Source organism: Colossoma macropomum, unplaced genomic scaffold (assembly GCF_904425465.1).
Source record: "Colossoma macropomum unplaced genomic scaffold, Colossoma_macropomum, whole genome shotgun sequence".
Lineage (NCBI taxonomy): Eukaryota > Metazoa > Chordata > Actinopteri > Characiformes > Serrasalmidae > Colossoma > Colossoma macropomum.
Window position 1 is genome coordinate 16,947,118 of NW_023494789.1, and position 26,068 is coordinate 16,973,185.

General features: G+C 39.0%; 2 protein-coding genes across 8 annotated transcripts in view; both read left to right on the forward strand.

Annotated features, from left to right (window-relative positions):
* The window catches only part of evi5b (ecotropic viral integration site 5b), a 72,796-nt gene extending 59,429 nt beyond the window's left edge, over positions 1-13,367 (forward strand). For 5 of the 6 annotated variants that reach the window (XM_036570331.1, XM_036570333.1, XM_036570334.1 and 2 more), the window contains one exon: positions 10,469-10,741. In XM_036570331.1, the coding sequence (XP_036426224.1) occupies positions 10,469-10,741 (273 nt within the window). Of the gene's footprint in view, positions 1-10,468 lie in introns of all 6 variants that reach the window. The other variant, XM_036570330.1, reaches the window with a different exon arrangement.
* A 549-nt stretch (positions 13,368-13,916) lies between these two features.
* Positions 13,917-24,837, forward strand: gfi1ab (growth factor independent 1A transcription repressor b). 2 transcript variants are annotated; one of them, XM_036570336.1, is made up of 7 exons: positions 13,917-13,996; positions 18,901-19,377; positions 20,641-20,826; positions 21,432-21,784; positions 22,117-22,254; positions 22,655-22,820; positions 24,212-24,837. In XM_036570336.1, exons 2-7 carry the CDS (start codon positions 19,266-19,268, stop codon positions 24,388-24,390), a joined length of 1,134 nt encoding a protein of 377 aa, XP_036426229.1. In that variant the 5' UTR covers positions 13,917-13,996; positions 18,901-19,265; the 3' UTR covers positions 24,391-24,837. The 2 variants fall into 2 exon arrangements, with proteins under 2 accessions (XP_036426229.1, XP_036426230.1); XM_036570337.1 differs by having other exon boundaries at positions 21,435-21,784.
* Positions 24,838-26,068: the final 1,231 nt, after the last annotated feature.

Sequence of the window (26,068 nt, forward strand, 5' to 3'; positions counted from 1 at the left end):
GTACTCACCCACTTAAATATCAGTCTCGTAAGTCATCGCTGGTGCAGCCAGTTGGTGTTAAAAGTCATGTAAATAGTTAAATAGAGATGGCCTGTGTGCAGTCATGTTGTTCCAAGTAATTGTAGTATAAATACATCTGTATCTGGAAGGTCAACTTCTAATGAGTCAGTGTTGTTGCATAACCTACACCATGAAGAGAAAAGAACGCTCCAAGTAACTCTGTTACAAGGTGATTGAAAAGCACAAGAACATTTCCAAGTCACTGAATGTCCCTTGGAGTACTGTTAAATCAATAATTTAAAAATTGATAGAGTATCTGCCAAATCTGCCAAAAACTGGCCATTCACACAAACTGAGAGACCATGCAAGGAGAAGACTTGTGAGGGAGGCTGCTAAGAGACGTGCGGCAGCTCCAAAAAAAACTATACATACAACAGCTGCAACTTTATAGGAATGTGGCAAAAAGAAAGCCAGTGTTAAAACTTGTATGACCTCTCAGCTACAGTTTGCCAGAAGGTACATAAAAGACTCTGAATTCAGCTGGAATAAAGTTCTGTGGTCTGATGAAACCAAAATTTAGTTTTTTTTTGCCCATCTTCACCAAGAAGCATGCTGGTGGCAGCATCTTGTTGTGGGGATGCTTCTTAAGATGCTTGTGAAGTGAAGGTATAGGGTAGAATAAATGCAGCTAAATACAAGGAAACCTCATGCAAGAAACATGAGCCTTGGAAGAAGATTTTTCTTTTTCCTGCAGGACAATCACCCTAAGCATATAACCAAAGCTGCACAGGAATGGCTGAAAGAAGATGCTAGAGTGGCCGAGTCAGAGTCCAGATCTCAATCCAGTAGAGAATTCGTGGCTGGACTTGAAAAAGGCTGTTCACTCATGATCCTCATGCAAACTGACAGAACAGCAGTTTTGCGAAAAGGAATGGGGAAAAAATGCAGTGTCCTAATGTTCAAAGCTGATAGAGGCCTATTATCACAGCCTCGAGGCTGTGATTGCTGCCAAAGGTACGTCCACTAAATACTGACTTGACAAGTGTAAATACTTGTGCAGTGTGTTTCATATTTGTAATTAATGTAAATTACTTTGCTGAGATCTGTTTTAACTTTGACATGAAAGGCTTAATCATCCTGTAGGAAGATAGTTTTTATTAAAATTTGTTTCAAAAAGAGAGTAAATATTCATTACGTGGTTGAGTCTGGAAAAAGTGTTGAGCATTTAGGAAGAATTAGCTGTTTTTACCGGTGACAGTTTCGTTGTGGTTACCAAATAATTCACATCTGTTACTAAATAATAAGCCTAGGGCAAAGTTAGGTTCACACAGGTCAGGTTTACTGTATGTATCACCATTTACGAGTGGAAATGACTGTACAAAGCATTTATTATGACAGCTTTGCTTCCTTCCTTCTCTTGAGGTCAGGACCTTTAGCTGTTTTTGAGTTGTTTTTATTGAAGAGTTTACCATCACTCATGCGCAAGGACGAAAACCTAGACTCACACATGAAAGCAATATCCCTCCAAGCTACTTTGACCTGTAGTGGTTTTGAAAATTGGGTTTTTTATATTTTGAGCTTTAGCATATTCATACTGCAGCTTTAGTAGTGACATAATCAAAGAGAAAAGAAGAGGTTCTAGTTTGGACTTCCACATATTACCTCCATCACTTTAGCAATGTGTTAGGCATCTCCAAGCAGATTACAACTGTTCCTGAATAAAATCTGCTGTTGACTTTAGGGAGTTCAAAGACAGTGTTCATAGGGATCTATATGAACAGTACTGACATAAGAGTAATGGTGAAGGAATGGGCAGTTGGCCTGGAACTTCATATATTGTTTTTTTGTATTATTGTTATAAAACCTTAGTGTTTTGGCTAAAGGATATAAGGACTTATTCGCAGCATTTTATCTTTTGTGATTGAAATATTGCAATATTTGAAAGACAAAAAGGAATTCCTAACTAGAGCTAATTATCAAAGGAAGACGTATGTTTTAAAAGGGAATTAAGGCAGGAATTCAGTATTCTAGCAAGAGCTGAATAATTTAGACAGAAACCATATTGCTAACATTGGAATTGTGATGTACTTTCTGGTAAAGTCATATGCAAAAGTGTAAATACTCTGTATCAAATTATATGTTTTGTTGATTTTCTAAGTAAAAAATAAGTTAATATATCCTCTGCAAAGAACTCACTTAAAGCTACACTATGTAAGTTTCTGAGATTTGGAGACTTCTATGGTTGCAACATGTATTGTGCAGAAGAACATTGTGTTATGTTGTACTTGGGACCCCTAAGAGAATGAATCTGAAAATCGCGAGCGCGTCAAAAGAGTATTCAAAAAGAACTCAGTCAAAACTTGGTAAAAGACGTGTCTTCTGAGGATGTGAGTGAATTGTCTGCTATCGTCATCTTATCTTCATCGGTGTGATGTTGATTTTGCATTTGACCTAAATATCAAGCCAGACCTTCTTTTTGAGCCTGTGTTTGTGGTGTTACTACGTAAAGGCGTACAACGTGCCCCAAAAACCTCGCACAAAATTCAACCAGATATCTCAGACATTTAAATTACTATTCCAGGCTTTACAGAGTGAGTCCCTGCACAGACACCATGTTTTTTTCCTTCCTGACTCAGTGATGTGAAAATTGTACATAGTGCAGCTTTAAATATGGTACTTTTTTTTGCTAATTTTAGTGCATGATTTCCAGGCCACGTTTTCAGGAAATTAACAGTAATTGTGCATAAAAATAGGCAGATGTGTTGTCTGTAGGGGATGTGTCAACTTTTTTTTTCTTTTCAGTAAAATGTCATTTGACCAGGAGTACCCAAACTTTTGCACAGGACTGCATATTGGAAAAACATTAGTGAACCCTTCGCCTGCATTATTTTTGACCAAAATGATTCATATTTGTTCGGTCACGTAAATGCTTGATACACCCCAACACTCATAGAACATCTATGATTGGTCAGGATATTTAAAGAACAGTAAAACTTTCAGTGAGTGATTTAAAGATTTCTGTAACGTCACTGTTGTTGTTTATGTCGTTATAACAGTTCATATCAAATTAGGTTTGGTGAAGTTTTATACTCCAGAATAGTTTCTTTTGATAGTAGCTTGATTATAAGCTCGTACACTGTTAAATAGTCTATTCAGTGATGAATTAATTGTAAACCTGATTATTAATTACTGACAAACACAAAACAAAGGTGCAGAACATGAGTTGGCATATTGGCGTTTCTTTTTATTTTTTGTCCACCCCTAGAAACATTGTTTTTAAGCTCTTAAGTGGCAAACAAGTGTCATGTGTAAAGGCATGACTCCAAACTTGACTGTTTTCCTTCCACGCTGTTGCACCATGTTTGATGTCTTGTTAAGACAGCTGAGCGGTCACAGATTTGTCTGCAAAGTTACTTTCACGATACACATAAATGTATGTTTTTGAGGTTTTTCAGATACTCTAGCTGAACAATATGAGGAAAATGCACGTAAAGCAAAAGTGTAGAACCCTGTTGGATGCGAGAAAGCTTAACTGAGAACAGAAAACAGAAACTACTTCATTGATTTACATTGGAGAGGGGAGGATATTCAGATTTTTACCTTCTTCTTGAAAAACAAAAGCTTGGTGGCTTGCGGTTAAACTGCAGTGCACTAAATCATTCACATGGTTCCTCCCAAGTCCCTATCAACAGAGTGCAGTGAGGCAGCTTTACCCCAGAAAGCTGCTTGTTTCCTCTTCATGTCCAATCCAGTTTCAGCATCGGTACACTTTTGTGGCTTAGATGCCTTAGCCAGCATGGCTGATTTAAATGCTTGTGGTGAGGGGGTTAGAAAGTGAAGCACTATTCAAAAACGTGTTAAGTTTCTTCCTTTTCAAGGAGGATTAAACAACTCAGCCAACGTTGTTCGTCATATTTTCACTCTCTGGTTCTTTGACTTGATTAAAAGCTGACACCTCCAGCAAAAGAATTCACACAATCTGTGGAGTGTAGGCTGTCACTATCGAGTAATCTGGTGGTTATTTTGACGATTTTTCAAACAGTTGAGTTTTTTAACCCTTTAGACCCCAGCAGAATTCTGGACCACTGTTGTGCATTCCTTACACTTTTCAGAGTTAGCCTTATCAGTATTTTAAACAAAATGTTGTTGTTATTATTATAAAACCAAAATTACAACAGTTTTAGTTTAAATGTGATCCCCACATCTTTAAAGATTAACAAAGAGTGTTGAGCACAGGGCTGAAGGGAACATGGGCATTTATATTGTTATAGGTGTTGTATTTATGTTAAAATATGTAATGAAATAAGAATTCCTAGAGATAAACAAGGATATGAAATATACTAACTACAGCTAATCATGTTAAACATCACTTCCTAATGATTAGCCTACTAGATGGTGACCTGCCAGGCTATAACGGCAGAAGTTACCATGTCATACACAGGTAGCTAAAGGTTCCACACTTAGCCTAAGAACTATCCCCATTCTTTCACAAGCCTGTAGCAAGAGAGAATAGGGGACGACTAAAGTTTATGCAAAGAGAAACAGCAAAATTGAAGTTAAATTGTTTGCCCGTTATTTGCTCTGAACAACGCACAGCATGAGGAAGTTCAGCCTGTTGTCACTCACTCGTCTGGTCAGTACATCTGAAGGACAAGGCTAGCTGGTAAATGAAAAACATGGAGATAACAGGCTAGTTAACGTTAACCAGTTTAACTGATTTACATAGGTTATGAAATTTTCCTATAAATGGACACAGAGTCATCAATACTGAATGAGATTTCTGTACGTCTACTGATGTTATTTCACGCATTACGGTATGAACTTTGCTCTGTATTCAGTAACATTAAACTAGCTAAATTACCTTTGAAATTACATCACTGAACAGAGGTTTAAAAGGATTTACACTTTGAACATACTTCCATATCATCACTGCTGCCTAGGTAAGCAGAAATCCTGTAAGACTCTTCTGCTTCCTCATCTGATTAACAGCATATCTGAACACTCTTTAAAGCGCAGTACGTCAACAGCGACTGGCATACCATAAATTCAACAAAATGTAAATTTCAATCCATTTTTTAAAATTGTCTAAATAATTGCAATTGTGTAATCATGATAGCCTTAATTATATGCCATATATTTGATACAGGTAGCAGGATTAAGTGTGTGCCTTTATGGGAAAGTAGCGAAATGGGTGAAGGGGAAGGACTGATTTATGTGGCTACACATTCAGGATACTCTGTTAAGTCAATTTTTTTTTTTTAAAGTGACACAAAAAGTGCTTTGCTACCACACAGTATGTTTATCTTAAAAGTTATATCTTTTATATTTGTTCTGTTGCTGTATGACATCCCTGGTTGACAGTCAGGTCTATATTTCAAGTATTTCATATCTTATTTTTGTGTTCCTGTGTGATGAGCAGCCAGTCATTGCTTGGTGAGAATGTGACAGTATTGTTTAATTTACAGTACTGTGCAAAAGTATATTATTTCTAGGCAAAACAGCCATGTCTAGTTCTAAATTTTTCAGAAGATATTTCTGAGGATATTTGATAATCCACTTGTACAAGGAAGAGGTATGTCAAAAACATGCCCTAAAAACTGGAGTTCAAAAATGGTTAAAAGAAAATGGGACTCCAAACAACCGTGCAAGACCTAGTAGGCCACCAAAACTGTCACCATCAGATAAACAGCACTTCAAGCTTTCATCTTTGAGAGAGAGGAGAAAATCAAGCTCCGATCTTGCTTCAGATCTAACCACAGGTGTTTCTGTCCATCCTTCCACTGTGAGAACTCAGTGCTGTTGAATTCTGCTGAAGTGCTGAATGATTCTGAAGAGACATGTTGCTGTCAAGAAGCCCCTACTGAGAAAAGAAAATGGGCGAAAAACATTTGTACTAGAACACTGAAACTGGACAACTGAGCTGTGGACTGAGGTTTTATGGACTGATGAGTCTTAATTCATGATTGGGGTCGTGAGAAGCAGAAAATGCAACCAGCTTCTAAGACTGAAATTTGGAGGTGTGAGAAATATCCCTGCAGATTGCTTTAAAAAACTGAAAGCACGTCTCCTAAAAAGAATGGAAGCTGTAATAAAGGCAAAGAGTGGACACCTAAAGGCTGAAAAATGTTATGTGTAGTTGTGTGTGCTTCTGTGTAGTTTTCTATTAAATATGTTTTCTGCTTTTTTCCTAAAGCTAAAAATGAGGAACTTGTACTTAATGGACTTTTACACAGTACTGCACTTTTTTTTTGTTGGTAAGTTTCCAGTAGGTGTTGAACTGAGATTCTGAACACAGGAGGATGGCAGTCTCAGTGCAAGTTATGAAGGGGTCAAAAAGCTTTCTGCTGCTGCAGGTTGCTGGTTGCTATTTAAATCACGTAGTTGCTAAAGAGCGCGAGGTTTCCTATCAACCATATTTGCACTGAGTGAAACCATACACCTACTAATCTCTCAACACCACCAAGATATAAGCTGTCAAACGCGAGGCCTCTTGTGTTTTGCTGCTGGTTTCCGGCTTATTCATCTTCTCTCTCTCACTCTTTCTTTCTCTCTCGCTCTCTCTGTCTGCCCCTTTCTTAGTCTGTCTCTCTCTGTCTTTCTCTCTTTCTCGCAGTACACCTATTTTTCCATTTATCACATCAGTATCCAGTTCTTATTGTGGTTATTCAATGATGGACTGTGCAGTTTAGATGTTAATGAGCATGTGAGGTTGCACATGAGACGTTTGTGTGTTGCGGTTGCTTTGAAATACCCATGAATACCTCTCTTCCCACATGTCTGTCTTGGTGAGGCAGTGTGTTCCAGGTAAGTGTGTGTGTGTGTGTGATTTTAAGCATCTGTCAATTACTCCCCACAGCAAAAGTATTCAAACCCATGTTTCCCCTCGGTATCAGTGTATGTTTGCCTGTATTTTATTTAATTTTTTTCTTGGATGTGCATGTGTCTGGTAACTTTTTGATGTACTCTGAACCTTGTACTTTTTTAATTTTAAATACAGCAAATGTTCCCCTATTTTATTTTATTTTTATTTTTGTCTTTTAACTGCACATGTATGAATTGTTTTAGATTGTCTGCTGAGTGGAGAGAAGAGAAAAGCGTAGGGCCTGTTAGGCAGATAACATAGTATTAGTCGTAGTAGTAGTAGTGATAGTATTGTGAATATTTTTAATGCCCGAGAAGTACTTTATTAGCAGGATGGTAGAGCCACAGTGCTCAATTCAAAAAGCCCTTTTCACGTTACATGACAATGTAACCCTTCACCAGTTTAAACCTGAGTTTAACCAGTTACGTAATCTAACCAACTATAGTAAGATTCCAATCCTTTCTCTAAACCTCTTTCTGATTACACCAGACATAAAACAGTCATGATTTTATGGTGAAATTCATAGTGTGAATGGGGTTAAAAGGCAAAGATTAAAGTGATTGTACTTAAAAAGTCCCACTGACTTACAGTGTAAGAATTTGAATCATGCAAAATCCCATTAGCTAACTTGGCAGTAATGACAGGCTGAAAGATAGTCATTGTCCTTGTACTCACTTGTGTGGATAGATTGCACATAAGCATTTTATACACACAGTCATTTAACATGAAAATGAAGACACTAAGAATGATCATTAACATTGTGTTGAAAAGCAGGAATGTAGTTTGAACTGCTTTTAAAAAATGTTAAGTGACTTAACATTTTTAACCAGTCACATTTTGGCCACAACTTTGTCTAGTCCCATTAAATGTTTTACCGTTATCTGAAAGAGAACAAATCAGCTTCTTGCAGTATGAGCAGTGGTCTAATTTGTAGTGTCCCGCAGATGAAAGCAAGCAGTTTTGGTGGTGTTTACAAGTCATTTAGATCAGAGGCAAGTCTAACACCTGGGTTCCTCATACTGGTACTGACACAGCTAAGTGTTATTATACCTTACCTTAATATTTAGAAGTATTTTGTAAATAAATCTCCTGAATGTCCAAGCTAATAAAGAGGATTTCAAATTATCTTAATTTGTTTCTAAGAAATTTGAATAAAAGTCTCAATTACCGGCAAAACTGACCATTAGAACAACATTACGTGTGGTGCTGTGTATTAATATATATGCATGTATATGTGAAAGCTGTTTCCATATTCAGTCTTATCGAGTCACCAATTGAAAACCTATACACTTGTATACACTTTTACTAGAAAAATTAGTAGCAGTACATTTTTAGAAGAAAATTCTGGATCTTTTTAAGGATCTTCTTAATCAAACTGCTGCAAAATGAGAGCAAAACCGAAAGTGTTGCATTTATACCTTTGTTCAGTATGCAAAGTGGAAAAATATCAGTTTCATATCAAAGCTGTGTTTCTCCAAATTTTTTTTCCATGTTTTTGTTTGAACACTAGCTGCTCTTTATTTATGAATGGACCAATAAGAATGGACCAATATAAGTGATACAATCTTACACTAAAGGTGCATGGGCCAAAACTAAAGATGCACAGTTACTCTAGCAGTTAGATATCTATCTTCATCATCTGTACCTAAATATCTACATTTAGATATAGATGATAAATATGTGACATTATGTTAATATCGCTTGAGAGGACATCAAATTGCTCTATATAGCCCACATCTCAATACAGCACATTTACTGCCATTTTTCATAGATAATACAACAATTTCACAAGATGTTAATAACAGTGATTACAGTGGGTACTGGCTAGTTTAGCTCTGGGTGGTTTTGCTTGCTTTCAGGAAATGAGCTAGATATAAGATGTAAGCATTGGGGGAGAACTTTAATAGTACTGCTGTCCCCTAACAAAGTATTCTTCTTTGTACAGCAGCGCCATTTGGCCAGAGTAAGCATCAAACTCCCGTGTCTGTTTTGTCCTGGGGGGATTGTGAAGTTACAAGCTTGTAAACACTTGGCATTCAGTTCATGCCGATTTGCTACTCAAACATAGCCATTGAGAGTCGTTGCTGTTTTTCTTTGTAATGAGCTCCCACAAGTTTTCAGTGAACCATGACTACCTGACAAATATCGCCTCCACAGCAGCAGTTTAGCTGGCATGGAAAGTTTGAATAAGAAGCCACTTTTAGCCTCATCTGATTAGCTTTGTTACCTGCACGGGTGTTTGATTCTGTTGACAAGTATTACATAAATCTCTCTGAAGATGTTTCATTCAAAGCAATACTTTACCTGGCTGTCTGAGTAATGAAGAGGCATATCGCTGTTGTCAGAACAAAACCTCGTATCTCCAAAATGAGAAGGAGAAGGAAAAAACCTACTTTACTTTTAATGTAAGTTAATGGAACCAGACTTTTTTCCAAGTCGTTTTGGGCCATGCCGTTCCTTTTGGTCCACTCTTCAAGAAATTTACACACAATGTAAAGGGCAACAGGTATTTTTAAATTATTATTATATTATTATAATATTAATATATTATTATATTATTAATAATTATTTTTTAAATTATGTTTAAATTCATTATGGAAAGTCAGCCATTCAAACAGTTCAACTTTATATGTATTGCATTTGCATACCTGTTCAGGAGGAACCCACTAATTCTGAGCTGTGCAGGCAGAGATGGGGCAGAGTTATGTGGTGTAGCGGAGGGTCTTATAAAATGAGGTCACTGTAAACACAGATAAGTCTTCAGCTCCATCCTATTTGGAACCATAATACCCTTGTACTGATGCCATTGGTATTTTTTTATCATGCTCTAGAGTTATGAATACTTTTGTCTTTTCTCTTTTGTCTGCAAAGTTGCCATTTTGGAGATACGTGGTTTTGTTAGGAAAGCAACAATATATGAAAAATGGTTTAATGCATTTAATGAAGGGAGTGGCCCGCTGATCTTCTACATGGTGGCTTGTGGCAGCTGATTTTAAAAGAAAGGCAAGGTCGTGTGAAAGTGATATGCAGGGATTTAATACTATGAAATTCACATTCTCAGGTACAACAAAGTCAGTGAGACTTTTAAAATACAGGGAGATTCACTCAAAAGAGGACCTTCTGTTGTAACTCCCGTTAGGATGAAGCAATCTGAATCCAAAAAAATCCACTACATACCTTGACGTATGTGTAATTGATTGCATTAAATGCAATCCCGGCTTGTTCGAAGCTCCATATACTGAGGAGCACATTGTTTCGTTCAGATTGCTTCATCCTAGCGAGAGTTATTACAGAATATTCAGGGCCTCTTTCGAGTGAGTCTCCCTGCACCTTTGTCCTTGTAAACCTGCCCTGGTTTCCTAATCCAAATAAAAGTGGACGCTCTTGCAGGGCAAGATCACTCTTATGTGCATGTTGGGAAGTCATTGTGCTGTTGAGGGAGTGCATGCGCATTATGTTCATATCTCCCTCAACCTTACGAAGAAACACTAAACTGATATTTACATGATTTGCATGAAGAAAATGTTTGTTGCCCACTGTCTTGTGCCGACTGTGTGGTGTGAAATGTGTTTCCATTTGAGTCATTGCTGCGCTCCTTGTTTACAGATTCGCTGTTTAAAAGGACAGAGGGGCTTACCCAACCAGACCAATTTTGATGGGATTCACATCGTCAACCACTACGGCGGGGACGATGAGTCTTGCCAGTCTTCAGACGAAGAAGGAATGAAGCTCCTGTCCCACCTAAGTGCCCGCCCAGGAACGGGACGCATTACACTCCACCCCCAGCTGGAGGACTCGGACAGCGAGGGGGACGAGGACGGAGAGGGTCTGAGGCTAACGGTGCCCTCTAACAGCAGCCATAAGACCACCACTGTGTGACCACCAACACTACCGTTAACAGACTGCCCCTTGAAGTCTGGGAAAGGGACGTTACCTGAGAGCTCATCTTTATATCCAGGTCCAAAACTGCCATCAGCTCATTTACAGCGCTTAACTAAAGAAATCCTGAGTCATCTTCACAAACCATGAACTGGGATTTTTGTTCACATCTGCCTTACCCATTTTGTTTTTGCCAAAATGAGTCAGATGTTAATGTTGGAACTTGCTGTAGGATTCTGGTGGGGGTTGGTCTGGCCCCCTTCAGGCCCTTTGAGACCATACTGGACTGGAGTGAATACTGAAAAGCCCCTGATATCTGAGGGTACTTAGTTTATTTTGAGCTTCAGAGAAGGAGCAACTTGTATGATAGTGTTTTATGCATTACGATGAAACTTCATTCTACTAGGTTTTATTTTTTAATCATTTTTTTTTTGTTTTGTTTTTTTAAACGAACCATCAAAACCCCATGGAGTGCATTCGTGGGTGTCCATCACTTTGAGGGAAACATATTAAAGATTAAGGAACACTATCCTGTAGATGAACATTGTATAGAGTCTCAAATAAAAGTTGTGTCATATCAGCCACCACCAAGAGCAAAGCATTTTAAACCATGGCATGCAGTACCTCTGTTGACCTGTGAAGGATCCCACATCCATGTATATATGTACATGTTGACTTTTTTGTTTTTTTCATTTCCATTATGACTTGAAATGTATCTAATGTATTTCATATCCTCAGTGTACAGTGTACAATTCAGCTGAAAGGGACATGATTGCCATTTTTGGGAGACGTTTTGATGCTACACAGTGCACAGCCCTGTATCTTCTCTGTACTGTAACCAGCTCTTGATTTCCAACAATGGATTTTAGTATCAAAATATCACAGACTTTTCTTCTGTTGCCTGGTTTGCTTTATCACAATGTTTTCTAGCATGATTGAAAAGAGCATGTTTTCAAATTTTACAGGAGTATCTTAAACTGGGACGTTCATATATATCCTCCATCTTGCTGTAATTCTTCTGTTCTTTATCTTCCCAACAAGCAAGTGCTGAAAACCTACCACAAAAGACAAATACAAAGCAACTGAGAGACTCTGTGAAATCTTAATAAGAGTATTTCTCTGTTATTTCTCATGTTCAACACATTTGTTGCATATTTGCACAGAACATAGAGAGAGCTCCAAAAGTATTTGGACCTTGTTTTTGTTCGCTTTTTTAATATTTTGGCTCTACTCCAACACTTGACCCATGGTGGTTAACGAGCAGACTGACAGCATGTTCTGTATATATGCTTCCGTTTCAGGTCACCAAAAGTATTTGGACAAAATCGTTCCGTAAAGAATATTTTAATGTTTTCTTTCACACTGTCCTGCTGCTTAGCAGTCAGATCACATCAGTAAAAACATGAGCGGGTTTGAAGGGCAAGAACGCTGCATCTGCCAGGTTTCAGAAATGAAATGATGCGCTGAATGGGTGGTTCCTTTTTCTCCATCAGTCAGAGAGATTAATCTGTCTCTAATCAGTTTATCATTGAGCAGTCTTCTAGAGATTTTCTTTTAGGCAAACTGCCACCAGGCCTTCCTGCTCTTGTGTGATTTGCCCGTGCTTTTAATAGTAATTTGTGCCGTCCGAGGTTCTGCGAGTGGGGTTTCCTGCAAGTGGTGGCTTTTGACACGTCTGCCTACACCAGTGGTTTCTTTTTAGTGGTGGAATAAACAGTTAATTTTGGCTTGCCTTATTTAAATATTTCTTTCAGCTTAATAAAGGCTTGCTGTGGTGTTAATGACACGTAAGCCCATGTGTGGCTACGTACCAACAGATCATCAAAAAAAAAAAACATGCTGTGAAGGCTGAACATCCTGCACACACATAAAAGCTGAAGAACCTGCTACAGCACATCTGTCTAAAAGAAAAAGACTCCGATTTGTCCAGATACTTTTGGCGCCCCAGAACTGCTACATCTACAAAATTGGCTGGAATTACTGCGCGATAAATGCCTAAATGACACTTGCAGTGGTGTCTGATGACCTGTTTGATTATAAATGGACCCAAATCAAAACTTCTGGAAAAGTAAAAGAGGACAAGTGTGACTGTCCAAATACTTTTGGATCAGCCAAGGGACTTTGCAGTAACTGAAAATGCTGATTGATGTTGATGGCAGTGTAATCCGTTCTGTGTGCTATGAATGTAATGCGCTGACTGTAGATATGTGGAAGGTGCCTTGTGATAGCAAGACTAATTACTTCAAGGAAAAGCTGTAGTGAGACGTTCGGCCTTCACCATCAAGTCAAATCAAACCAAAAAGTGGCAGATAAGGCACTGAAAACAGGAAACCAGTGCAGGCTGCTTGGAGAATAGCCAGTCCACCTGCTAACGTGAAGAAATGAATAATGTTCCAGATGCACCAGAGTCAATCAGATACTACAGTCCAGTTGAAGCCTCCAACGCTGGAAGGGTCAATATGCTGAGTGCTGCAAAGGAAAGAGACTTTATGGAAATTTCACTGGTAAGGCTGGCTGTGTCATGACGTAGAAGTGCTTATGACGGAGCATTAACACTAAGCGTAGGCTGTCTATAATGTTAATAGTTGAGACTTATCAGTTGACAATAAAAATGCTGTTTGACAAAGTGTCTGTTTTATTTGTATTCTTGATAGTGTAAATTAATAACATGCACAGTGAGAATAAGAACATTCCTACATTCAGAAGAACACAAACAAGCTTGATGTGCCGTGTTGCAAGAGATTTGTAATTTCCACTTATGAGTTGTGGTATTTGGATTCACTAATTTCAGTATTTCCATGATGAATAACTATCATGTTTTATAGTAAACTAAGGTTCAGTGCACTGATGAACATGCTTGAATTTTCAATTGAAATTGCAGTTAAAATATATCACATTGTCAAAAGGAGGTAAACTGAAAGACTATACTGTGCTGTAATATTTTCTAAAATGATGTACACATTTAAATGGGAATTAAATGCATTGCTTTTCTCAGAGGCCGAGCTCTCCTCTCAGAGTATTCTGTAGTTTATCTCTGTCCCCATGTTCTCCAGGCTGTTTGAGGGCTGTGTGCAGTGTGGCAACTCCAGCAGAGCCCTTCCTGCACCGAGCTTGACTTGCTAATGAGACGTGTTATAAAGAACGTCTGCAGGAAGTGATCTCTCACAGCTCAAGATGCACCAAAAACGCACCACGGCTACAGAGTAGAGCCTGATCCAGACTGAACGCAGGAAAGCCCAGCCTTTAGGAGGTCAGGTAAGCCACGTGAGTGTGGATGGATTTCTGAAATAGTGGCTGTGCAGCCTAAGAGTCCAGCCATCTTTCAATCAGACCTCTGAAATCAGTAAATCACGCCCCGCAAAAAGCTTCTAGCTGTCAGCTCGGCTGCCCTACAACCTTGAAGTTGTGCTTGATTAGGTTCTAAGTTCTGTTAGTGTTGAGTTCTTATGAAACCTGTATTCTTTTAATTCTAATGAACATTTGAACTGAAGAGTGTATCCCTCTTTACACCTTGCTGTGTGCTATTTGATCTGAGGTACCTTGGCTGTGAAAATAGTGGGATATATATATATATATATAAATATGGTAATATATAAAAAATGTGATTTTATATTTATATGATTTAGACACGCTGCTGGGTTGGATTTTAGTGTGTAAACATGAGGTGACCAATATGAGATGTGTGTGTTAACCCTGATGTTAGTTTGAAGTTTGTGACTCGCGAAGCTCATATAATGCTTATAAACATTGAAGTGAGCCAACGCAGGAATTTCATGTAATAACATAATAACACACATGTAATAACAAGTCTCTTTTTTTTCAAAAGTTTTCAAAATCCATTTTCCATTATCTCTGATACTCATCCAGGCTGTTGAATCCACTTAAACTGTGGTGTGTTTAATTGCACTATAAACATGATCATGAAAAATAAATAAACATAAGCAAACTTTCACTTTAAATTATAAAGATGTGCTCTAGCAATAATAGAGGGAAAAAGTGTGGTAGGGCGAATAAATAAATACTTTGCATGATGTCATAGAAGAACCATGTTTGGTTCCTAAAAGAACATTTTGATAGCTCTTTAGAGAACCGTTTTAGTAAATGAAACATAAAGAGCCTTTTATAGTTCAAAGAACCTCCACATAGTGTAACATTTCTAGGAAGAAGCCTTAAACTGGTAAGGAACCTTTACATTATGTGAGTTTCTCTTCACACATCATCTCATTTACAGACATTTCTCTCAGGACTGAAAATGCACCTTTGCTCAAAGAGCCCTTTGTGACACCTTTACTAAAAGAATGTAACAGGTTAAGATGCATCAGGTTTCAAACGTTAGGGAACGCTGCGAAGCGGCTTTAACAATGGGCTTATTTCCTTGCTGATGAATTGAAGTGCTTAATTGCTGCTTTTGTGTAATTTGCTTAATGGCTGGTGAAGTGGAGCGTTTTATGGAGCCTCTATCAGTGGAGTCTTGGGGAGCCCTGGGGCCAGTGGCTCTAATCACCAGAGGGCACATTGAGCTTTGATTTCCTGCGATTGCTTCACGCAGACATTTCAGATGCAGCATCTGCCTCAACATCTCACACTGTCAGCTCCATTTAAAAGAGATGAGGCTGAGTTTGCTGTGTGCGGTTTCTGATAAAAGGAGCAGGCCTGTAGTGGTGTGGAGCCTGAAGACCTGCATATTTCAACCTCTATCAGTATTTAGGGGCATTTCCTGCTGTAACACACATTCTAACCTCAGGCTTGGTAATACATTGAGAAGTGGGACCCGGTGATGTGAACTGCAGAGGACAGACTGTTACAGCTTCATTTATATTAGTGTAACAAAGCTGCAATGAAAGATCAGACTGCGATAGTGCTAAAGGATGTGTACTGTGTAAAACCAAGAGAGGACCTTAGGTATGGTTTGGACGAGGACACATGGCCTAATGATGCAGACCAGATGGACTAAACATTTACTGTTCCTGTGGCTACTGTAGCTTTTGCCATATTATAGAAAATATTGTTTTGTTTCTATACAGTAAAGATATACCATTCTGTTTTGGATATGGATATAGATATGGATATATATATATATATCTTAATACCAGATAAACACACACGCATATAAAAATGTGTGTGTGTGTGTATATATATATATATATATATATATATATACATACATACATACATATATATATATATATACATATATATATATATATATATATATATACACATACATATTTATACACACCCACACACGTTACCACATCCTCTGTACACTTCTGTATATTTTAATAAACAATTATTGTTTATTTACTGAACTGAACATACTGGGGAAAAAAAAAAACATAAAATGTGGCCTGTGCAAAAGTAATGGCACCTTTTATTTCCCCCCCCACTCTGTCAAACTCAGCAAAAGAACAGAAACTGCGCACTAAAATTTGCAGGAAGAATGCCGGATTTAAGTTTGTTGAAAATCAATAAAGCGTCATTTGGCCGAGAGTGTTTACCCTTTTCAAACTGTATATCACAGTATCTGATGACCTTTAAGTTTACGTTAATAAGTTAATGAGCTTCCTGAGAGCTGCTCTCTAAAAGAAAGCTTTACAAGCTGATTGAACTGTTATATTCTGTTCTGCTTCTGTTAAAATGACACAGAAGTAAAAGTAAATAAATAAAAACAGATTTTACTTTATCTGCATTGTATCATGTATATAATGTGCATTATTTATCAAGAATATCCCTAAAAATGTGCAGTAACTGAAAAACAGTATCACAGTATGGTGGTTTATATGAAATATCAGCCAGCACTCACTGTAACTAAGTGCGAGTGAGTCAGATCAGTGTTCAGTGTAATACAGTGACTTGTCAGATTATCTTGATAAGTATTTTATTTGGCTCGTGAGTGAAACTCACTTCTGTCCCATTTGCTGCTTCTGTTTGCATATTGGCTGTGTCTTAGATTTGATGACTCTTAAATCTAGTGAATGTTAAATCTGTTAACTTTATTTATTGACTGTATAGCCAAAAGTAAGTGAACTAAAAGATTAAATTGTGTCGATGTAAAATATTTTTTAATTGACATAATGCAGCTGAAATGCATTATATTTTCTATTGAAGCCGGCTGGGCTCCCTCTCAGTTTCTCTCACAGGCTGTGAGCATTACAGTGGTCTACTCAAACTGATAGCACACCCTTACCTGCTGATAGGGCGAGCGAGTGAGCGACAGGTGAGAGAGTGCACTCTCAGTCTGGTCAGCCTGCCTGCAGTCTGTGTGCCGCAGTGCTGAATGCAACGGCGGGCGTAGCAGGTGTCGTGGGGTCGGCACGGGTCAGCAGCCTGGAGAACAAGGCCGCTCTGTTCCACCACAGCCAGCAACTCAAAACCGTGTGGACACAAAGCACCTCTGAGACAAAGATTTATTTCATAATGATTGTTCTGCAAAATAAACAAACAAACAAAAAAATGAGCGAGTAACCAAACATACGTAATGATATACATCTAATTTATTTTAGAATTGATGAAGCTGAAAAAAGCAAAAGCAAAAAGTAAATAAGTGAGTAAATAGATAAATTCATTTTCCATACAAATTTATAAATTTATAAAGGTTGTGATTATGAGAATCTACCTATTAGAAACAAAATTTTTATACAGTCACAAATGCTTGTTATACAAAATAACAGGCATTTTCAGTTCTCAGTTCTTTTTTCACACCTCTTAACACAGCACAACTCTTGGAATCTGAATAGCTGCATAGCTGTTTACTAAGTCACAAGCACTATATCACAGCTTTCATAGATTATAATGACCATAGAGACAAACTGCTGATTGAAATGAATGTAAACAGGCCAATCAAATCATGGTCAGGTGTTCACCATCTATAAAAAGATCGTACCTTGTTCACAATGAATCCGGCTCTGAAACGAGAGGAAATATATTGTATAGTTCATGTTTCTAGGTGTGATGGCTGAGTGATGCAGACCAGATGGACTAACGTTTACTGTACCTGTTACTGCTGCACCTTTGCTAAATTATAGAAAATACATTTCCATACAGTGAATATACCACTCTGTTTTGTGCTGTTTTTCTGCTGTAATGAGAAAAAAAAGTCTATACATTTTTTTGCATGATCAACCAAAGCATAGTCAATTAATTTCAACACAAAACAGAACAAATAAATCTTAATGCCAGCAGCTAAAGTAGTTATTAAAATAGTTACTGTAAGAACAGCAGTGTTGATGTTCTGGTGGAATGTGTTTATTGTGAGAAGGTTTACACTATTTCTTGTATAACCCCTTGTTAGTGAGGTAAATGTAGATCAGTTCATTTGGAAAAGTCCTACAGCCTGAAGAGTCTTTTGCCTGTAAAGCTTCCAGCATTCTTAGCAGTTTTATTGGTTTCTGTTTATTCTGTTACTTGTCTTATTTTTCTAATTTATGAATATAATTCTCACAAAGTGATATTTTAGTGTCACAGCTTACTCTCACTTTAAATGTGAAGTTCTGTTCTTCACACTATGATGGTTTTCAGTGTTCAGGTTTATCAGTTATAAGAGTCCTCATTAATGGATGGCTCTAGTTCCATGTAAGCCATTTACTCAGTACTGTACAAAACAGTCTGTTTAATACAGGGGAGTTATTTTAATGGATGTCACTGCATCACATCAGGAGCAATATTTGGTTTAAGTTAATCTAATTAATTGAAGAGAGAATGACAGTTGAAATAGTAAAGCACTGCCAGATCTGTTGTAACCATTTAAAACCACGGGGCTGCTTGAGTTAAGCTTACTTACTGCAGAGGTGTGGATGAGAAAGTAACTGTAGCTCATATATAAAGTCATTAAAGCGGGAATATGTTAAGTAACTTAATACTTGCAAGGGAATAATTTGCATGATTGATATGTCAGCTAATGTAAGTCTACAGTGCAGGAAAACATTCAGATCTACATTTATATGAGTTTCGCCTGTTTTTGTTGAGCAAAATGATTTAGAGCTCGAGTTCCCTCAGGTGGAGTTCAGCTCTCACCCTTCAGCTTTGAGTTGGTTTTAATGGCGAAGCCTCAAAGGACTCAACTTCACTAAAGTTAAAGCAACAAACAACATTTGATTTCTCCTCTCTCTCCCTGTGTGTGTGTGTGTGTGTGTTTGTGTGTTTGTGTGATGTTGAAACAGCTCCGTGTTCAGCGTGATCGTCTCGCGCTTCCTGTGCTCGTGCTCCCTCAGATAAAGGCTGTTATCGCCCCTCCTGCCCCCTCGGGACACCCACTGGGGGCAGCAGCAACAGCAGCGCTAGTTGGTGGCGGGGGGCAGCTCCTTTAAAGCACCTGTCTGTAAAGGAAAAGACGAAGCACCTGGCAGGCGGGCGGTCAGCGGCGCGCATGCGCAGAGCGCAGACACGCTGCTTTAATAGAGGAGCCGCGGCGCTCAGAGTGAGTGGCCTTCAGCGCAGCGCAGAGAGAAGGAGGAGAGAGAGAGAGAGACACTGAGACAGACACAGAGAGAGAGAGAGAGACACAGAGAGTCGGTCAGGGTCAGACATGCCGCGCTCGTTCCTGGTGAAGAGTAAGAAGGCGCACAGCTACCACACACCGCGCAGTGTGGAGGAGGAGTACAGCAGACTGGAGGCACTCATAGCGCACATCTGCACAGGTACGACCACCCACACCCACCTCTACTCACCACAGTGATACACACACTTGCACAGCTGTGATTTTTAACGTCTCAGAATGCTTGTGCGTTTTTATGCTGTTCACCGTTTCAGCCTGTTTTAAAATAGAGACGTTTATAACAGCGTTATTCTGTGATGTTTGTGCTTTTTTACTGTTTGAAAAACGTAAAAAATACTGTTTTTAAAAATAAAGTTTTAATACTATTATCTTATTTATTGCTCTTTTACTATTTAAAAATTAAATGATTTGAAAAACGTAAAATTACTGTTTTTAAAGATGTTTTATATTGTTCTGTTATTCGTTGCTTAGACTGATATTTGTGCTTTTACTAATTAGAAATCATTGGAATAAACTAAATATATATGTACATAACAATACATTATAAAAATGATATGTAATATATATATATATATATATATATATATATATATATATATATATATACTTTAAATAATTAAATTATTCTCAGAATAAAAATGTTCTCAGAATGAAATATGTACATTGTAAAAACGATTTGTCAGTTCAACCTAAAAACAATTGCTTCATGTAGTAACTAGCAATTGAACTATTTATTTAACTCAAAAAATAACAGTCTAAAGAATCGTTTATTCACAGTGTTCATTTAGACTGAATAAAACTAGTTAATTTACTTGTTGCCACATTAAGTAATTTTTTAGGTTGAACTGACGAACCATTTTTACCGTGAAAATGCAGATTTTCTCTGCAAAAAAAACGAAAAAAATGTAATAATTTTATACTTCATTAGAAAATCTTATTTGAAATCAAACTGAGATTTTGCACGGTAAAATTGTTCATTAGTTCGATCTAAAAAACTTATTTCATGCGGAAACAAGTAAATTAGGCCGTTTTATTCAACCAAAATAAATACATTAAACATTTCTTTCAATCAAAATAAATTTTTGAGTTAAGAATAAAATTAGTTAATTTACTTGTTACTACATGAAGTATTTTTAGGTTGAACTGATAACCATTTTTACGGTGTACAAACAACAAATAACCATAAAACGTCTTCATTCACGTTTTTTAATCATTTAGTTTTATCTGTAATAATAAAAAAAAATCAAATCTGTGTTTATTTGTCTTTTTGAAACTCTTGCATACCATTTATGTGTTTCTATCCGTTTTTCTAAGCCTAAACCAACAGCTTTTACAAACAGATACATTTGCAAAAATGCAGCCTTTTTTTCTTCATCTTTTTATTTGATCCTCTCTACACTCACAGACAGTAAGCTTGCTGAGGAGCCAGAGTGCTCCCCGGATGGCCGGTCAGACCCTGCTGGAGCCTTTTCTCCGGACCCTGCTGATCTGTGCTCCAGATCTCCTCCTCTCAGCTGTGGAGGGAGTGTGTGTGACCGCTCCTCAGATTATGAGGACTACTGGCGCCCACCCTCACCCTCAGCATCACCAGGTAGGCTGGGTGGTCTTCTCGTTTGTAACCTGCACCCTGACAAAAATAGGCTCAGCATGTGTTCATCATTTCCACAGGAAGAGAACATAAACACGGTTACTGGCAAAAGTATGTAAGAAAAAATGACTGTTGATGTGATGTAGTTCATTCAGGAGGAACAAATGTGATCAAGCCAAATAAAGGCACTTATTTTTCAGTGCATTGTAACATGATTCATTTTAATGTAATTAAATAATACATTATTAATCTGAGGTCACTGAACCCACAGTAAGTGATCTCTAACACAGAGCCAGATTATTGATGCTAATCTAATCTGTACTGGACTTGAAAAATCTGATGACAAATGCTATGAAGTGTATCTGCCTGATCAAACCCGGCCTGCTCTTGAGGTTATGTGGTTAGTGACATTAGTAAACGGCAGTAAAACCACAATCTGCTCTTTGTTTTACTGTGTGCAAATCAAGCAGGGGCTGATTACTGTTTGACATCCCAAAACACAGCAGTCTTCGTTTAACCAACAGAAACAGGTATAGCCTGCAGCAAGCTGCTGCCTTTGCAAATGAGCACGGCAGTGCTGACTCTGCCTTTTTTTTTTTCCTCTTCAGCAGACTCTGAGAAATCTTTTTCTCCGTGTGGGGATGAAACACGACCGTTTACTGTCCCCTTTGGCTCTTACCCATGGAACTTCAGCCATCACCATCATCACCCGCTGGATCCAGAGCGGAGTTATTACACTGAGAGGGTGGCTGAACCTCCTCTCTTCAGTGAGAGAGGATCTGGGACAGGTGTTTATGGCCACTACGAGTCCACTGCCAGCCTGTTTGAGCGGACCACGACGCCTGGGCTTTATGTGGACAGGAATGTTCGTGGAAATGGACCTGAGATGAAGTCTGACACAGCCACGCTGTGTAGTCGCCTAATGCTGAATGGAGCTTTCAAATGCATCAAGTGTAGCAAGGTACGACGGAGCAACTCGCCGTTTGTGTCACATCCTGCAGAGTGAAGGGCTGTAGATGGAACCTGTTTTATTAACAACTAGGCACAAGGGTTGGTTACCCAGACAGGCATTAAACCTAGTCAATGGAAAATCCCCATTCCAAATGAGGTATAGTCCAAGACTAGGCTTAATCCCTGTCCCTAAGAGTTAAATCAGCACTCATGATGTTATTAAGAACCATAGATGGGACAATATGTGTACTGAGCACTATATAAAGGCACAATCCAAATCCTACGGGTTGTTACATTTACATATTCAGTATTATTCATTTTTAATTATTTTCTCTACTGCAGGTCTTCTCCACACCACACGGCCTGGAGGTCCATGTCCGGAGGTCCCACAGTGGAACGAGACCTTTCGCTTGTGACATATGCGGGAAGACCTTCGGCCATGCGGTCAGCTTGGAACAGCACAGAGCTGTTCATTCGCAGGTACGGGACCGTCAAAGTAAACTGAGGTTCACACCACATGACCCATGGTCAAGCTCCAGCACGCTGCAGAGTTTTGCTCGAACCCTAATCCAGCACACCTGACTGATCTAGCTATTGTCTTTGGCTGTGTCTCAAACAACTTTTACTATATACTATATACAACTATTACTATATACTACATACCATATATGTGGGTATATACTACATATTATAGCTATTAATGAATACACTGCTTATGGTGGTCTGATCCAGTTTGGCTGGATCATTAACTGGATCAGATGTAGTACATTTGGGTTGGAGGTTGAACCTGCTGGGAGGTGGGTCATCATGTGGAGGCTTGGTGAGCAGTGCTTCAAACTAAGAGCTTCAGACTGAGTTTGTTTGTCTTCTCGTCACACAGGAGAGGAGTTTTGATTGTAAAATCTGTGGGAAAAGCTTCAAACGATCTTCCACCCTGTCCACACACCTCCTGATCCACTCAGACACAAGGCCTTACCCATGTCAGTACTGTGGCAAGAGGTTCCACCAGAAATCGGACATGAAGAAGCACACGTTCATCCACACAGGTAGGGCAGCCTCAGCAGTCCTTACCAAATACCTGACAGGTTCAGATTTAAACCACAAAGCAGTTTGAGATGAATGTGTCAAAAACAGACACCATGAAACCTGAAATCCACCAGAGGACACTTAACTCCTAAAAAGACAGCTCTTCGAGGCTCCCGTTTGGCGCAACCGTCTAAGAGTTGGCCCTATCATCAGGAGATCGCGAGTTCGATCCCTGGTGATGCTACAGCCATCCGTAGCCGGGAGTCCGAGAGAGCACAAATGGTCTCTCTCTCCCCGGGTGGGTAGGATGGCCCCTCCTTCTCCCCCATCACTCAGCGCGATGCTAGTCAATGCAGGCGTCTGTTAGCTGACGTAACAGATCTGGCGGTTGGCGCTTTCCTCCGAGCGCGTTCAGCTGTCCAATGACGTTGCGTGAGCGGCAGTTCGAAAAGAAGCGGTGGTTGGCTTCTCAGGTCTCGGAGGAAGCCTGTGTTAGCCTTCACCCTCCTAGCGTTGATAGTATGGTGTGATTGGGGGAGTCCTAACTAGCGGGTGGAATTGGAGACGACTAAATTTGGGGAGAAAATTGGGTAAAAATCCAAAAAAATAAAAAAGACAGCTCCTCAAGGGCTCTTTAGTAAAGACAGTGGATCTATGTAGAACCATGAACACTCTTATGGTTTTATATAAGACCATTTTCTTTACTGAAGAACCCTTGAAGAATCCTCTTTTTTAAGAGTGTAGAACCATATGTGCTTTTAAAAGAGATGAAGGGGTCTGTAGTCAAGACAATGTTTCTATATGGAACCATGAACATTCAAAGAACCATTTGCATGCTTAAAGGGTTCTTTGCATCATGAAATGGTTCTTCAGATTGATTAATGTGTTGTTTATAGTTCCATATAGAACTTTTTTAAAAAGGGTTCTATATAGTACCCAAAAAAAAAGGATTTTTCTATTGTTCCAAGCTTGACATCGTAACAGTAGAAGAACCCATTTGATGCCATATAGAACTCTGTATAGCACAGAAAAGGTTCTGCTATTGTTATGATGTCAATCCTGGAACAATAGAAGAATTCTTTTTGGTGCCATATAGAACCATTTTCAAAAAGGTTCTATTTAGAATCATACCCAACACATCAATCAATCAATCAATCTGAAGAACCATTTCACCATTCAAAGAATCATTTAAGTATGAAATGATTCAATACAGAACTCATAGTTGTAAATAGAACCATTGCCTTTACTAAAGAACCGTTGGAGAACCATCTGAGTGCAGGTGTAAGCCTGTCTGATGGACTGATGTACTTTACTGTTCATACCTGATGCGAATGTAAATATTGTGACGCTGCTATCCAAACCGGGAGCTGACGTTTGTTTTTTTTTTGTTTTTGTTTGGTTTTGTTTGCAGGGGAGAAGCCTCACAAGTGTCAGGTGTGTGGGAAAGCTTTCAGCCAGAGCTCTAATCTGATAACACACAGCCGCAAGCACACGGGCTTCAAGCCGTTCGCCTGCGAGCTGTGCGGGAAGGGCTTCCAGCGCAAGGTCGACCTGCGGAGGCACAAAGAAACCCAGCACGGACTGAAGTGAGGGGCAACATCGACCCCACCCGTATTCAGACAAACCCCGCCCCCCTGCGCTGCGAGTGGGTCGCGGTTCAGATTCACGAACTGCAAAACTACTAAAGGGGAAACTACACTGTAATGGTTCTATATATAGACCTGTGAACACTGAAAGAACCATTTGAAAGGGTTTCTTCTGGCCCTGCGAGTCAAAGAACCCCGTTTTACAGAGCTAAGAGTGTACTAGCCTATCCTAACGCAAGGAAGGGGTACTAGTTGCCACTCGTAGCGTAGGGGGCGGGGCTTGTCTGAATATAGGTGGGAAGAAAGACGCCCTGTGAACTCCACCAAACACTGAAGGACGATGGACAGTTTTGTCACTGTGCTGTAGAGTGAAGAACGGCCAGTTTACTGCAGGCTACAGACTTTTCTCTCAGTTCTGTGTGCTGTGTGTGGACTGTACAGGCAGCAGCCCAGCGGGTCTGGCAGCGTTCAAGAAGAAAGCAGTTCTTTCTCCACAGCGGTTCATCCAAAGTGACGCCTGATAGGTCCTTAATAATTATCGCGATATTTGGCCTTTTGAATATCCATATTGTAGCCTGCACACTTAAAAAAGACTGTTCTTTAATGGTTCTTTAGTAAAGACAATGAGCTCTATATAGAACATTTTCATGCTTAAATGGTTCGTTGCATGGTGAAAGTATTCTTCAGATTGATGGAGAATGTGTTGCATATGGTTTTTGAAAATAGTTCTATATAACACCAGAAAGATTCTGCTATACAGAACTATTTTGAAAATGATTCTGTATAACACCGAAAAGCGTTCTGCTTTATAGAACGTTTTTGAAAGTGGTTCTATATAGCACCAAAAATGTTCTGCTACATAGTACCTCTTTTTTTAGTTTTGTATAGCACCGAAAAGGATTTTACTATATAGAACCATTTCAAAATGGTTCTGTATAGCACCAAAAAGTGTTCTGCTACAGGGAACCTTTTAAAAATGCTTCTGTATAGCAGCAAAAGGGTTCTGCTATATAAAACCTTTTAAAATTGGTTCTACATAACACCAAAAAGGGTTCTGCTATTGTTATGATGTCAAGCTTGGACCAAGAGAAGAATCCTTTTTGGTGCTATATGGAACATTTTTTAAAAAGGTTCTATACAGAACCATATACAACACATTCTCAAGCAATCTGAAGAACTACTTCACCATGCAAAGAACCATTTAAGCATGCAACTGATTGTTCGTGTGTTCATAGTTCTGTATGGATCCATTTTTTGCTAAGGAACCCTTGAAGAACCATCTTTTTAAGAGTGTACTAAATGAAACTAAGCTGTGTAAGAAATGCCGTGTTTTTGCTGAATCTCGGACCAGATGAGCGTCTCCGCGTTTGGATGAATCGAGACGCTCCACATAAATTAGGTTAAATCAGTGAGAATCAGAACTGAACCGGTTTCACATCAACGCTCCACTGATGTGTGTATTTAATACAGTGAGCAGCAGCTGTGTGTGTGTGTGTGTGTGTGTAAGAGAGAGAGAGAGAGAGAGAGAGAGAGTGTGTGTGTGTCTGTGTGTGTGTGTGTGTGTGTGTGCGCGCGCAGTCTGAACCCAAAATATTATCACCAAAATAGAGCGCTGGCGGAGGGAGGACTATCAGAGCTGGAGATCAGCTGAGGAGCAGAAATCAGCGCAGAGCAGAGCGGAG